The sequence below is a fragment of the Dermacentor variabilis genome, chromosome 5 (genome assembly GCF_050947875.1).
Source record: "Dermacentor variabilis isolate Ectoservices chromosome 5, ASM5094787v1, whole genome shotgun sequence".
Lineage (NCBI taxonomy): Eukaryota > Metazoa > Arthropoda > Arachnida > Ixodida > Ixodidae > Dermacentor > Dermacentor variabilis.
The window spans coordinates 129,125,648-129,142,271 of NC_134572.1; the positions used below are offsets into that span (position 1 = coordinate 129,125,648).

General features: G+C 46.1%; 1 protein-coding gene across 1 annotated transcript in view; it reads right to left on the reverse strand.

Moving 5' to 3' along the window:
• LOC142583644 (protein kinase C iota type-like) overlaps positions 1 to 16,286 on the reverse strand; it is a 45,146-nt gene extending 28,860 nt beyond the window's left edge. Inside the window, exon 1 of the mRNA XM_075694137.1 lies at positions 16,019 to 16,286. Coding sequence (XP_075550252.1) covers positions 16,019 to 16,129 — 111 coding nt within the window. The 5' untranslated portion in view covers positions 16,130 to 16,286. The remainder of the gene's footprint in view (positions 1 to 16,018) is intronic.
• Between the last annotated feature and the right edge of the window lie 338 nt (positions 16,287 to 16,624).

Genomic DNA, 16,624 nt, shown 5'->3' on the forward strand with positions numbered 1-16,624 from the left:
AAGAACTTTCCATAGGTGCAGATAAAATTTCGGCAGCCGCGCCAGCCACCCACCATGAAGCCCAACGAGGGACGCTGCAATACCTGGGAAGGACAGGTCCCGCAAGCGCCATCTGTACGTCAGTGCTATAACCAGCTATGAATAAGCAAGAGTAGTTATATAACACAAGGTTAACCCTTGCTGCCGGAAAAAGAAATGGATGTAAAAGAATGAAGAGGACCGGAAATATTGAAAATGAGGGAGAAAGACGGGGAAAGTAGGAGGAGAGTATAGGAGAAGGCAACTACAGATTTACTCCGGGTGGGTCAATGCGGGGGTGCAGTCTACGTGAAGCCTAGGCCAAAGGGGGTGTGTTGCCCCCGCCGAAGAGCCATAAAGGTCCCAGAACTCAAGATTGGCTCAACTCATGGATCCCCTTTTCCCTTAACACGGCTAAACCACATGCGGTAAAACGCGGGAGTGTTCAACCCTCGTGTGCTCGGGGACGCGGTGTCGCAAGGCACCAAACGCCTGCTGGCGCAGACGCCCCTGCGGAGCGATCTGTTGACTTCAGATGTGCAAATAAGAACCCGGCACAGCGAAGACCAAAAGCTCTGTAAAAGAATAAGCTTATTTCGATCATACTGTAAATTAATAGAGCAACCAAGGGATTTTCATTTCCTTCCGACACAAACACACAAAAAGAAACGCAATACTAACGGGAAACTACAATAAAAGCTGTAAACGGCAGTCAAACGTTTTGTATTCAGTAGTTCCTTGTCGCGTGCAGCACATTATAGAAAAACGAGAAGATACGTTTTCTGCAGTGCCCGGGAACGTTAACTGTTGATGAGATAAACGCGACACGCTAAATTTGCAGGTAAAAGGTAACGGTTCCTTTCGCTCGATTTCTTCCCTTCTCATCCACTGGTCACGACTGGGCACTATTGGCGATGACGTAGGCGTAGGGCAGGACGGGTCACTGAAGTAGCGCGAAAAGTTACATTTGAGTATAATCGTTAAATTATCGTCATTCCCAGGTAGCACACAAAGTCTTGAAAACGTCGTATTAAGGGATTCAACGTCTGAAACGGATTTTCGACCAAAATCGACGCATCAAAGACGTTCCAAACAAGATAGCTTAAAAACGAGGGGTGAATACGTTTTGATAACGTTGGAAGCCAGACAGCTTAAAAACGAGGGGTGAATACGTTTTGCAAACGACTCAAAACGCCACCGCCACGCCACGGCGCGTCAGCCTCTTTCGCGGCTTCTACAATATTCAACAACCCATCAACGCGATCCAACCTTACGCAAGGTGGCGATACCGTCGTCAAATCATGTGACCAAGGTGGCCACGTGATTCGTGATGCCGGGCAGCCGGGCGAGCCGGGCATAGTCGCGTCGTCATGGCGTCGTCGCGTCACTGCACTCGCATTGCGCTGTGGTGTGTTTGCGGCTGTTCTGAACGTGCTGCCGCTGCCCTTTGCTATGTAAGTGTTGCAGTGTTTTGCTTTCAAGAAAACGATATTCTGTGATCAGTTTGGGTTGTGCGATATGTTTGTGTGGTCTAATTTGGAAATCAGTAGTGTTTTCAATTGGAGGGCGCGGAGTGGAGGGCACTAATCAGCTCTTCAAGTTCATTGTCATGTTATGTGAGGTGCCTTTTCACTGACGCTGTAATTAGGGCGTTAAGGGCAGTATAAGGACGAAAGTTAGAGGGACGAAATCGTGCCTGTGTGTCCCTAGCGTCGGGGTCGGCCGCTATGCGTGATCCTAACAAGAAAGCATTTTGCAGAATGCGAAAAAAGGCGGCAAAATTTCTGTCTGTGCGCACCTTGCCGATCTCCGCAATAGAGCCGTCATCGTGGTATTTTAGTCTCCCGTTTAGCAAGAGTTGAAGACAAGGGAACTGGTTCAAACAGGCTTTTTTTTTAATGATTCAGTACTAGTGCGGTATGATTCAGTACTAGTGCAGTACTAGTGCAGTACTAGAGCACTTGACCTCACCAGAAGGTGAGGTCAAGTGCTCGCCCTATTTTCTTCCCTCGCGCTACAGCGCACTGACAGAATTTCGCGTGCACCATACCGTGCTTTTATCGTTTGCGCTTCAAGTTCTCGATTGTGTTTTCGCCCCCTTTACCCACGTGATGGGTATTTCATGGTATTACCGGGTACCACATGTGTCCATATATTGTGTCCAATATATGAAACGGCCAAATTCGATTTTATTTGACGCCTCAAATGGTAGTAATGTACTGAGTCCCTTGTAGCTTTGTGCTTGTTATCAATTTTACTATTTGGCGAATGGATACAGCATGTACGCTGCATAATTCGCTCGTGGATACTGCATACGTGAGTCTAGTATGCCCTTGGTATAAAATAACTTGTATGCTTTAGGTAGTACGATTGTTTGCAGTTTGGGACATGTGTCGGAATGTACTTCGCACAACAGGGCATGTCGCAGTTCTTTGTCCTTGTGCAACACATTTTCCTAGTGCACGTCTGTGCATTATTTGATACCGGTTTCACACGGGGCTCTTTTAGCCGCTATCCAGTCCGTTACAAATCGAATTTCTCGGTCGTGATTGGCTCCTCTGCGCAAGCTACGAGAGTGAGCCAGTCGCATCGATAATTTCGATCCGGATCGGGCTTGATCGCGATCGAGAGTGGTCGTGTGACACCGGTTTTACACATGGCTCCCACATAGGGAACACTTTAAGTTCAATAGTACTGAGTGAAGAGCAAGTGCATATATATGCCAGTGGTGGTATGTGGGCAAGTCTTTCTGGTGAAGCCAATACTTGTGCATTCAAAAGATTTCTATTACCAGCGTAGTGCATCAATGTGTCTACTTCGACAAAATGGAGCACCAGTGCAAATATCTGAGCATACCTGTCCAGGGCAGCAAGTGTGTCTACATTGAAACCACTACCAGCATGTGCGGCAGTTCTATTTCCAGCAGCGGGACTGCACAATAATCAGTAGGGTGCTCTCAAGCTGTTTATCTATGAAGCTCTGCCTGGACTGTGTGCCAAATATTTTTGGACGTGAAAGTGGGGGTGAATTGGTAAACATCAGTGGAACTGTGCCTGGACTTTGTGGCAAATGTTTTTGGATGTGAAAGTGTGAGTGAACTGGCAAAGAATTTGCTCTGGGCTACACGTGTGAAACTTTTTTCTCATTCAGAGTGCTTTTTTTTTTACTTTAGGAAACTGGAGATGTGCGCAAAGTGTGACATGTCAGTGTGCTAATTAATGTATTTGCTGGTTTGCAAATTATTCGTCGCAACTTTATTTTTGCCAGAGAGGTACAACTTTGCCTCTTGTAAAGGGCTTTTTAGATAAAACACTTACTATTTATTATGACCATTGCTTCCTTTGTTACACAAATGCAGCTTCCAGTGCATTCCAGTTTATTTCCATGTTTATGTAAGTTTCTAATATGAGGCTTGCATATTCATTTCTCACGTTCTGAAGTGGCAAGATGCAGCATTACTGTCTCATCGTTCGCTGTACTACAGTAGTGTTCACTTGTTACACTTAATCCCCCGTTTAAGTATTCTGTACTAATTTAACTTTATTACTTTTTTGTTGTATGGTTATTTTTTCTCGCCATTACCTTCTCTGATATATCCTAAAGGCAATATTTCCAATTTTGCATTGTTCCCATTTTTTTTTATTCCTGTCACAGGATTGTTTTATGATGGTATGCGGTGGTATTTCTTTTTGTGCTCTTTTCAAGCTTCTAGATGATTGGTAACATTGCTTGGAGGCAGTTACCATCCAATTCATACTCTTGCATTTTTCAGTCTACTTCTTCCATTTGCTCCGATGTCACTTCTGCATAACTCTAGTCCATCTAATAGCACGCGCACTTTACTATGATAAATTAAACACTTTAGTACACTCCAGGTTTTTCTGTTGATTTTTGTAGGTGTACTTGGAATTTTGTTTATGTGCTAGTGAATGTTCACTTTCGAGTTCATTACGAATCCTTTCTGCGACTTTTGTCATTGTTGTTCTTTTACTTCTATTTGCATTTCTCACACAGTTTGTTCGAACCTTGCATAAGCATTACATTTTAATAAAGTGTTTTTGCTTTGTCACAGTGTTCTCATTTCATGCACTCTTGGCATGAAGGGCTTGGTCTGGCCACCTGCCAAGACGTGGCCATTTGTTCTTTGCAGGATGTCATTCCCATTGTGGTTGTGAGCATCGTAGCTTACTAAAGGCGGTATTAAGGATTTATTATTCCTAACAGGCTCATTTTCGTGCGACTTGGTAGAGGATGCGCCGGCCATGCGGGGAACAGTGCTTGGCACTGCGCCATGGCTCTTACAGCCAACACCGACACTTCTACTCATCTGGGGGGCGATTGGAGATCGTTGTTCGAAACGCCCCATCAGTTTCACCTCACGCGATTGGCCTAGGCCGTGCCAACGGGTGCGGCTGACGACGTCTGCGCGGCATAGGCCAGTCGCGTGAGGCGAAACTAAACGCGTGTTTTGAACAACAATGTCTGATCGCGCCCGTCACCCGCGAAAATTAGCTTCAGATGATCGTAAACCTTTCAAGACCACTTCTAGACCAGCTTTTTGATAACGTCCTAAAAACGTTTAGAAATTGGTTACGAATAGTTTTGGCAAAGGGATTACTTGTGTCTTTCCCAATCCTATTTCTAGACCAGCTTTTCGAATACGTCTTGCAGACCTGTTCTAGATCGTCTCAAGAAAGTAATTAAGCCGGACATTAGCAGAGATATACGACGTTTTCCCGCCGAAGTTCTCTCATTCGTGTCTTCTTTAACCCGTTTTTATCGTCTTGGATAAACGCTACGAAAACGTTACGTATCTCTTTTGTGCTACCTGGGTTGTACTCTACACCGTTCTTGTATTTCCCAGGATTCAACCTACAGCTCCTGTCGAAATTAATTAAACAGTTTCTGCCTGGCAGTTTATGTAAATACCGGGTGTTTTATTACGATAGCAATTATGTGGACACTTCAGGAGCAATTATGCCGTCGGCGTCGGCGTGATGTTCTGTATAAAGTCCAAGGGCTGTAACATCGTCGCCGCGCGCCATATTCTGTATGTGCGAGTGAGAGCGTGGGAAGGTGAGCTGGTAATGGTAGCTCAATCTCGCGTGCAAGGGAGGAAAGGGAGGAAGAAGCGCGCCATCTTCCGTCGCGAGCAAGGCACGGAGGCTACGGGGGGGCGTTGTATCCCGGCGGCAGTTGCGTATTGCGCGACCGCGCAGGCCTTGACAGCCATCTGAAATGGGAACAGCATGCGCCTAGCGCTGATAGCTTCGTGTGCGCTGTGTACTCGCCGCTTAGTTCGCGTTGAAGCGAGAGGCAGCACGAAGGTCAATCGCTCGCTGCTGATACCGCACTTTCTCGCTCTAGCGTTTTGACAGCGAGTGTGCGTGGTCATCGAGTGAGATGTGTTCAGGTTTGCCTGTGTGCGTGACATTATGCATGTTAATTCAGTTAGTAAGAGAATGTTTACATATTTGTAAGGATGATAAAACTACTATCCTAACTGCGTATAGCTGTGTACTAACTTGCTACCATCATTGATGCTTCGACTTTCGAGCGATAGCGCGACATTTGTTTTTAATATCATATTTACAAATACTTAAATATCGCCTGCGGCAAATAGCATAAATTAAGTCATTGAGCTGCACATAGATTACTTAAAGAGGGGAAGATTGCTTGCACGACGAACCGAAACGCATCACTGCATAATGCTAAAAACGACGTTGTCCTTTAAAAAAGATACGCAGATCCCACGCACTGTTGGAATCGATGTAAGCGAAGCTTTCCATGCTTGATGCTTTGATTGACGATAATTAGGGCGAGGTTGATGGCTAAAGCTTAATTTCTTCAACGCTTAGTCTAACAGGAGAGTGGCGAGTTGATGTTATACGTTACCTTGCGTGCACCTCTGAGAGGGTTGATCATTGTCATTGCTTCACATGGCACATCCCACCGTGGCAGAAGTATTAAAAATTGAATTATGGGGCTGTACATGCCAAAACCACAATCGGATATGAGGCACGCCATAGTGGCAAACTCCGGATTAATTTGGACACCGCGATGTTCTTTAATGTTTTCCAAAATCTAAGTGCACGTACGTTGTCTATTTCGCCCCCGTCGAAATGCGGCCGTCGCGGTTGGAATCAAACCTGCGACCTCGAGCAAATGCCATAGACGTCCGCATGCCAAGTTTCATCCTAGACGCCAGCGCTCGTTTCTCCCCTGTCGGAATGATTTCACCTCCCACGGTCGCCGCCGCTTCCCTTCAATATCGCGCCCACGCTTGGCTCGCGCCGCGCGCAGAACTCTCTTGTTTGCGACGGCGCCTCTTCGGATGACTGGAAATTATCATTGTGTTGTTAACTACCACAAGAACAATGTAAACACGGAAGGGTTGATGGTTGATGCCACCAGTGAAATTTTGCCGATTCACAAAAAAAAATGGTATGGAAAAAGCAGACGACAGACATGGATTACTGCGGTGCGCCGAACAAATTAAGTACACACTGGCAAACGAAGCGATCTCGTTCGTTGATCACTCGTGGGTGTATGACGGTTTTTACATGTAATCTGCATGAATTTCGTGATTACTGGGTATATAATCTTTTTATTCAAATAAACACTTTCAGTTGTTAGACCAGCGCTGGTCCTGTCTTCTTTCGTGTTTCGTTTCTGTGTGCGCTGCCAAAGAATGGAAACCACTTCTGTTGCATGCGCTAGGCGGTGGCCGGAGTTCACGCGTGCTGAGAAATTAAATATGTGCGCGATGCATTGAAAATGACCGGAGTTCATTCTTGCATCACCACTGCATCGATTGATGGAGTTACGGGACGTTACACGCCCGCATCTTGGTGGCGCCGGCATTGCTGAAGCAGAAATTATTACTAATGCTTTCAACTTCTGTCTCTTGACCACTGTTAATATTTTAACAGTGACGAAGCTATTTTCGCTGTTGCCTCTATTCTATATTGTAGTGGACGTACTAGTCAAAGTTGTGTGCGCATGTCATATTTGTGCTATGCGGCGATATATTTTGTATATTTCCGCACAGTGTCGATGGAAGTCCGTCGTCGCCAAAAGAGACGACAGGATTTGTAGGAAGCATTTTGTGGGAAAGTGCAAAAATTACTTTAGCTTACGCGCATCGTCTGTGCCGACGATTTTTCCAGCGGCATATACAATGTCGTTTTCGATTACGTGCTCCGCGTCACTTACACAGCTAAGCAGACGCTTCCCTTTCGCCGCACTGCAGCCATAAAAATAATCGTCAAGCGCATCGATCTTCTTAAAGGCAAATAGAAGCGTGTACATCGTCTTTCAAGTGACACGTCCACACACACACACAGGCACACACCGCGCGCGGTACGAAACGTGCCCAAATACGTACAGTGCAAGAGGCAATCAAGGCGGTGTGAACGCGAGATGGGAGAGATGTACACCCGCTAGTTGAATTTTACCCCACATGCGGCGCTCTCACGCCAGCGCGACAGGCGTGAGTGTGGGCTGGTAAAGTGTTAAGGTATCTGTACAGAAAAAACATTGATTTACAGTGGAGGAAAAGAACTAGGAAGCTTACCAGCAAGTATGCGGCCTGTAGGGCGAGCAACACTGCAACATAGAACGTCAAGCGGGAAGTCGGAGAGGCTGAAATAATCTCATGAGTGGTGGTAATGGAAAATAAACCTGCCATGAGTAACTATACTTAAGAGGAAAAAACGAAATAAGGAAAGGAACAATTTGTGATAAGTCAGAGGGAAGCTCATTACTTTTCGAAGCGAGATCAGGATGCCTTAGAACACGTACCTATAAAGCGAGATATAAGAAGGAAAAAGAAGCATGTGCTTGCTTCGGTAAAGCAAGGGAAACGATGGAGCATGTTTCATTAGAATGTGAAAATACCTGCCAACCGGTCGATTTAGGCACCAATGGACTCCTTGAAGCCCTTGGGTAAAGCGAGAACAGGGGAAAAGTAAACATGCCCGCAATAGAGATTAGTAAGAGACGATTGAAAGATTGGTGGAAGTGGGGACACGACAAAAAATGGAGACGTACAAACACAGAGCCCAAATAGGGGATCAGAAAATTTGGTTATGGGAATTCATCGTGTTTTTTTTTTCTCTTTTTTCCTTTTTTTACCTAGGTAGGACATTCGGCAGTATAATAGAAAGAGCTTGGTGGCGCAATCCACCGCCCCGTTCCAAAGGTGACGCTCATAACATCCATCCATTCATCGACAGCGTCGCTCGGCGATGCCGTTCTTGTCTATAGCTGCAAGCTACCGCCGTGTCGGCTGGACCCTGCGGTGCGCTTTAATTATTCTTCATGATCATCATCATCATCATCATCATCATCAGCCTGTTTTATGTCCACTGCAGGACGAAGGCCTCTCCCTGCGATCTCCAATCACCCCTGTCCTGCGCCAGCCGATCCCAACTAGCGCCCGCGAATTTCCTAATTTTATCGTTACACCTTGTCTTCGCCGTCCTCTACTGCGCTTACCTTGTCTTGGTACCCATTCTGCAAACCTAATGGTCCAACAGTTATCTAACCGGCGCATTCCACGACCTGCCCAGCTCCATTTTAATGTCAATTAGCATATCGGCTACACCCGTTTGCTCTCTGATCAAAACCGCTCTCTTTCTGTCTTTTAACGTTATGCCTAGTATTCTTCGTTCGATCGCTCTTAGCGCTCTCCTTAACTTAGTCTCAGGCTTCTTTGTCAATCACCAAGTCTCTGCACCATATTTCAGCGCTGGTAAAATGCACTGATTGTACACCTTCCTTTTCAATAATAATGGTAAGCTTCCAGTCAGGAGCTGACAATGTCTGCCGTATGTGATCCAACCCATTTTTATTCTATGAATTTTCCTTCTCATGATCAGGGTTCCCCGTGAGAAAATGGCCTACGTAAACGTACCCCTTCACAGACTCTAGAGACTGACTGGTGATCTTGAACTCTTGTTCCCTTGCCCGGCTACTCATCATTATCTTTGTCTTCTGCATATTAATCTTCAACTCCACTCTCACACTCTCTCTGTTAATGTCCTCAATCATTTGTTGTAATTCGTCTGCATTGTTGCTGAATAGAACAATGTCATCGGCAAGGTTCCCGAGATATTCGCCGTTGATCCTTACTTTTAAGCTTTCCCAGTTTAATAGCTTGAATACTTCTTCCAAGCACGCAGTGAACAGCATTGGAGAGATTGTGTCTCCCTGTCTGACCCCTTTCTTTATAGGTATCTTCCTGCTTTTCTTGTGTAGAATTAAGGTAGCTGTGGAACCTCTGTAGATATTTTCCAAGGTACTTACGTAAGCGGTCTGCACTCCTTGATTACATAATGCCTCTATGACTGCTGGTATCTCTACTGAATCAAATGTCCTTTTGTAGTCTATGAAAGTCATATAGAGAGGCTTGTATTGTACTCTGCGGATTTCTCGATAACCGAATTTATGACATGGATGTGATCCATTGTAGAGTATCCCTTCTTGAAGCCAGCCTGTTTCCTTGTTTGACTAAAGCCGAGCGTTGCCCTTACTCTATTGGAGATTATTTTGGTAAATATTTTATATAAAACTGGGAGTAAGCTAATGGGCCTATTATTTTTCAATTTTTTAACGTCTCCCTTTTTGTGGATTGGTATAATGTTTGCATTCTTCCAATTTTCTGGGACCCTTGCGGTCGATAGGCACTTCATATAAAGAGCCGCTAGTTTTCCAAGCATTATGTCTCCTCCATTTTTGATTAAATCGACTGCTATTCAAACTTCTCCTGCCGCTTTCCTCGTTTCATGTCTTGCAAGGCCCTTCTGACCTCATCACTAGTTACGGGAGTTTGTGTCCTGTTGATTACTGTTTCTAATTGAGGTATCCTGACTCCTCTGGGTACTGTAAAGGTCAGTATAGAATTCTTCCGCTGTTTTTACTATATCTTCTAGTTTGCTGATGATATTACCCTGCTTATCTTTCAGTGCGTACATCTTGGTTTGTCATATACCAAGTTGCCTTCTCAATTTCAGGCTGCGTCCATATTTTACGGCTTCTTCAGTGTTTCGAATGTTATAATTTCGAATATCACTTATTTTCGCCTTGTTGATCAGTTTTAATAGTTACGCGAATCCTATCTTATCTCTTTAGTTGGACACTTTCATTCTTTGTCGTTTCTTTATTAGGTTCTCAGTTACTTGGGAGAGCTTGCCTACTCGTTGCCTTGGTGCCTTGCCTCCCACTTCAAGTGCTGCTTCTGAAGCCAGCCTAGTTACGGTTTCATTCATTACCTATAAGCCATCTTCATTTCTCTGTTCTGAGGCTGCAAATTTGTTTGCAAGTACCAGCATGAATTTGTCTGCTTTTACCCTTACTGCCTCTAGATCGACCTATTTCTTCTTGATCAATTTTACTCTTTCCCTCTTCACATTGAGGTGAATCCTAGCTCTTAGTAACGTATGATCACTACACTTTAACCTACCTAACACTTCTACATCCTGCACTAAGCTGGGATCAGCATAAAGTATGAAATCAATTTGATTTATTGTTTCACCATTAGGGCTTTTCTAGGTCCACTTTCTTTTGTTACGCTTCTTGAAAAAGGTGTTCATTATTCGTAGCTTATTCCTTTCTGCGAATTTTACCAGCATCTCTACTCTAGCGTTCCTAGAATCAACGCCGTAGTTGCCAATTGCTTGTTTACCAGCCTGCTTTTCCCCACTTTTGCATTGAAGTCGCCCATTACTACAGTATACTGAGTTTGCACTTTTCTCATCGCTAATTCAGCCTCTTCATAAAGCCGATTTACTTCATCATCATCGTGACTGGATGTTAGAGCGTAAACTTGTGCTACCTTTAATCTATGCATGTTAAGTTTAATTACGACTGGAGCCACCCTCTCATCAATGCTGTAGAATTCGTCAATGTTGCCCGCTATGTCCTTATTGATTAGGAATCCTACCGCATATTGCTTCTTAACTGGGAGACCTCTAAAGCAGAGGACATGTCCGTTATTCAGAAATGTATAAGTCTCACCCGTTCATCTAATCTCACTAAGGCCGATGATATCCCAAGCAATGTCGGCATGACAGTTCCTCAAAGGTCCGGCTAAGCTAGCGTCACTCGGCCGAGTTCGGCAATTAAAGGTTGACGGGGTCAGTTTCCATTGGCGGCCTGTCCGGAGCCAGAGATTCTTAGCACCCTCTGCTGCGTTACAGGTCTGACCGCCACCTTGTTCAGGTGCTCCGCAGCTGCATAGGACTGATGGCCATGAGTTAATGGTAGGAATCACTCGGGAGGTATACTGGCCGAATACTGCATCAGGGAGGTCAATTCCTGTTCTGGTGAGGGAGTGTCTTTGTTGAAGCTTAGTGGACCTTTCTAATTTGGTTGTACCTGGATTAGTATAGTCCCACTCACTCTCGGCATGTTTGACGGTGTCAGGTGTCACTCCAAGCCTGTATGCGACTCTGCTTCTGCACGCCCTGCGTAGTTTCCCCGCTTTACCTATTTGCATGGTGTTTATTTTTCAGAAATAGCAGCAACGTACTGCACCGTACGTTGAACTTAAGCTTATCCAGTTTCCCCGCAACCGCTGTAGTACGGTTTCCTTGCCTTCTCACGTCACCTCCACCCCCCCCCCCCTCAATTGTACGGGAACTGCCTCTTCTCCTTACGTCCCTGCTGGACTCGCACCTTAGTAGAAAGGGAAGCGCTGCAGTTTCTGTAAATGCTTCTGAGGGGAGTCACGTATAATCACACCTGTCAAGAGGCCAATGTGGCGACGGCCAGGGAACTCCAGAGGGCATTGTGCACATTCGACACGGTGGGGAGAAAACGAGTTTCTCCAGTCTCCGCTCTGACTCCAGTCATATATACACATGCTCTGAATCACCCCCCGACGCGGTGCGCCGGACAGCAGCAGCCACAGCGGCCACGGCAGTGGCAGCAGCAGCAGCAGCAGCAGCAGCAGCAGCAGTGGGAAAGTCGAAGGAAGAGGCAAAGAAAGCTTCGCTTTAAAAAGTAAGTGGAACAACAGTGCCTATTTACCGCAACTATGACGGCGCAAAGCTCAAAACCAGTGTCATCCTCAATATTTACTTAAGTGGTTATGCCTTACAAAGCTACAGCTTGTAAATTGAGATGTGTGCCGTAAAGCATGTAATGACAAACATGATTTAGTGAATCTTTCGTAATTACTAAATTATGTATTTGGATTTCTCCTACGAGTAATGTCCGCCGCTACGAGTAATCCAGCTGAAGGAATACAATTACGCCATCTGTCACAGGCAATATTTAAAAAATCTGAATGGTCCAAAAAAAAAACGACTCCCGGGCCCGCTTAGGCCCCGCGGACTCGCCGACTGACGTTTCGGACGCTGGCCTTGGGATCCCACTTGTGCAGAGTGCTGGGCCGTGACTGCGACTCCCTGAGGGCGCAGGTGGTGATGACCTTGGCGCACTCGACCGCCTGCTGGATGACGGACTCGACGTAGGCGCGCAGCGAGGCCCGAACCTCGGGGTCGTGTAACTTCTCGCGGGGGATCATGAACTGGCGAGAGCTGGAGAACGCCGATGGTTCTCGCTGGAAGTCCCGGTACACCTCGCGCTGCTGCGGCGACATGCTGTCGCGCAGCTTCGACGGTATCTGCGCGACAATGGATACAGAGAGGATCCGTTCATCATGGTGTCGACATGCCACGACGGGGTCGGCCTGACACTGCTTTCACCTATCGGGTTGAGTCCATGTTAGGTCAGGTGAGCTTCGTGCTAATTTGGTTGGTGTAGTCACGAGTTTTTGCTGAGTACGTCACTAATCCCGTGTAAACGGAAGATGGCGTCATGGTGTTCTTCTGTGACATCTTCGAGACGTAGCACTATTATCGCACCAGCCATAAGCTTCAAGTCAATGGGCTATACGCACCCGCCATCCGCACAGATACGTTGTCCCCCTCTGTATTTTCATGTGCAGGAGTGTAAGATTTTGTGCCGCGGGCAAAATATGCGGTTAATACTGAATTATTCCTGCGTATTTATTCCCTTTATATAGTACCCCCTAAAAAATGTTAACTGCGTGAAACGAGGTCTATTCATAGAATGACCATAACACGAGCGTCTCCGCCCGACTGTGCTTTTGACTATTGCATACGTTTATTAGGGTATATTAATGCAGAATTCGCCAAATATATTACGGCTTTTCGGTGATGATGTCACTGATCACGCATAATTATAGGCAATGACCGCGTGGTTTTCCAACTGTGACGTTACCAGATTAAGTTATTTAGGTATGTTCACCGACGAGCAGATATAGCACTAAGAAGGTTGTAGCAAAAGATAGCGGCCATGACGTATTTCCAGCTCCACATTGACTTACGGTGTATGCCACCAGCAAAGGCATGGCCTTCGTATTTTGTGCGTATTACTCAGAGGAAACCGTCACTAGGGCATGGATTTGGACACCCCTTTTTTCATGCTATGATAACTGGACAGAAATCCGCCCACTTCCTCATCATTAGCTATTTCCTCACCACCGATATGGCAGAACATTGAAACTTTGCCCGCTACCGCTAATGGAATGTATGTGCTTTTGCGGCAATGTGCAGCTGAGAGCTGCACGAGCTAATGACTGCGACGTAGCACTTTGTTTGGGGTCCACAAACAGCCTTCGAGGCTGGTGATGTCTGCGCATGAATTTGGAAAGCTGCAACAGAGACGGTGTTGTGGGCATTGAATTGAAGTTCTTGAGGAAATGCGGTATCCGCTTTGAAAGGCTGCTGTTGTCGCAGTAGATGAGTTTAGAGCAACAAGAATAGTTGAAATCTACCGAGTGCTCTCTTTATATATATTGTGTGAGTGGGCGCAGTTTCGAGTAAAAGTGCCTTACCGGATCGCACCCAACTTTACTCACTTTTACTCGCGCTGGTATTCACCGTTCTATTTAGATCCAAAATCCAAATTTAGGCTATAAGGGAGGCCGCATATCAGGATCCTCTGGGTCAATTTGGACCAATATGCCAGTACACGAGCATTTTCGCGTTCAGCCCTCATCGAAACACTGCCGCCGCGGACGTGACAAGAGCGCCCTTGAATTCGGGCTATGCAGCAGGGCGCCGCCATCCCTGAACCACATTGATGAGTGAAGAGGCAGTGGTACTAAAGAAAACCCGTAAGCAGTTACTAACAAAAGGCTAGCAGCAGCTAACTTATAACCGTAAAGTTCGTTAACTAGGGCAGCAGGTTTGTTGCATAATGAGCATCACGTTCGCTGAATCTCTTAGCACGTACTGAGTTATACACTGCGCAACTTTTCATAGCACGCATGAGTACACGAAACACGACAGGCGCCATGCCAGCCCATCACCATACGTCATCAAGGGCCTCAATACTGCGCGACGGCGCAAGCGGCCCACACTGCAGTTTATATCAGTGATGTCAAGGGCAGAAATAGAAACACTGATCCCATAGGCGTTTCGAACAATTACATAAGATTGTGCACTTGTCAAGTAATCATCCACAATTAGTTGTTCAGGAATGTGGCACGGAACTCGTCTAATTCAGCATCATCGAAAAAAAAAAGAAAATTACGGAAGAACTCATCTCATGATGACTGCCGATGATAATGCGAATAGCAGTCAAGCAATGTAGCGGCAGATCATATTCCTGAAGGCACGTTCACGATGACGCTGGCACGACAACGGCATAAGGGCAATGGAATGACGACAAGTGTTTGTTTACAATCATGTGACGATGATTGTATCATGGAACCTGTATGACGACAAAGGTGAGAAGATGACAGCATGACGAGAGTCGAATGATGGAACTGGAGTAACAATGATGGCACGACCACGACGGCATTACGACGACGGTCTGGCAATGGAGGTACGATAGCGACTGTCCGAATATGATGGCATGAAAAGGGCTGCATAATCACGATTGAGTAACGACAGTACGATTATATACATTGACGAAGAAACACCGACGTCGATGGAACGAGAGAAATGGTATGACGACCGCATGACGACAATGGAATAATCCATTGTCGTCATTGGTCATTGGGACAGTGGATAACTGAAGTGATGACAATGATAAATGTACAAAGCGACGACGACATAACGATGACTGTGCGACGAAGATGGCGTGATGACGATGACGATACGAGAGCCGGATGACAAAATCAGAAATGATGACGATGCAACTACGACAGCATCACGACCCCAAGCACACACCTAGTGGGCCAAGATATTATAGTACTGATGGCTCGGAGTAGAGGGTGTTGCATCGCCGTAATTCTAGCTTTGTCATCCGATACTCGTCATGCCGCCGTCGTCACGCCATTCGTCATACAGTCATCATGCATTCTTTGTCACACCGCCATAGTGATGCCCCGTCGTGGTCGTTCAATCGCATTCACTTCAGATTCGCAATTTGACTCTCGTCATGTTACATATATATTATATATATCGCGGGCGGATTGATAGCCGTCGCCGTAGCACATTTGGTAGTGAAACGCACGCGCGTATCGGGGGTTGTGGTTACGTCCCCACCGGGGACAAGTTGCCTTTTCGTCCACTTTCATTTCCCATTTCCATTATCATTCTCTACATTTCAATTTCGACCGCAGCTGATTTCTCCTATACTTTCCTTGGCTTCGTTGTCTGTTGGCGTCATATATGCATGATTATGATTACATATATATGGAGAGAGAGAGAGAGACAGACAGATTTAAAACTGCTGAAGTAGGCGAAGAATACTATTCGCATTATTAGACATATCATGACACTAATGCATTAGCAAAATAAACGCCAGGAAATAACAGACCATTTTTTTAAAGATATCTGCAGCGTGCGTTTACTAATTGGAAACCCTCGTCGATTCTTCTATATTGTTATAGCAGTATGATAATACTGCACGATAGCAGCATTTCGCAGCAGTCAGATCGTATGGTTAGTAACAGGTCAAAAGTGTTCACCGACGAAGCAGCTGCAATCGTTTTACGAACTTAAAAAAGCGTACTCACGTGCACGAACTGCGCCTGCTGGAAGTCCGCTGACTCGTTCGCTCTCGACGGAGCGACCGTGGACGAGTGCGAAGTCGAGATGTCGATTTCACGACGCGCTCTGGACGACATGGGTGAGGGCAGGCGTACTCCATCGGAAAGAGAGAAGGGCGTCGACTGAGTGTCGAAGACCGAGACCTCTTCGGGCGCGGACTCCTGCTGCTGGTTCGGATGGCCTTGCTGAAAAAGCGAAGCACCACGCAGCCTTCACACGGCAGACAGGCAACTTACCGTGCTGGCACAGCGCAGACGTAGTACTGGAAGACGTAGGCATTTATAACGTAGCGCTCACCGTTTGTGACATCTAGACCGAGACAATGTACAAGGAGTCGTCGCTCCGGATTCCGCTCCTTATCATCTACCGTTCATGGTCGGCCGTCCCTGGCGATAATGTGGCTGGATCGAGCGCCGCTATGTTGACTGATGACACACGAAAAAAAAAATTGTAATGGAATGGAATCGTTACATTATAGCGGCCCTTTTTACGTTGCGTTTTACTAAAGCACGAGAGCTAGAATCTAGGCGGCTGACGTGGGCGAAACAGCGACAAAATCAACGCGAGACTAC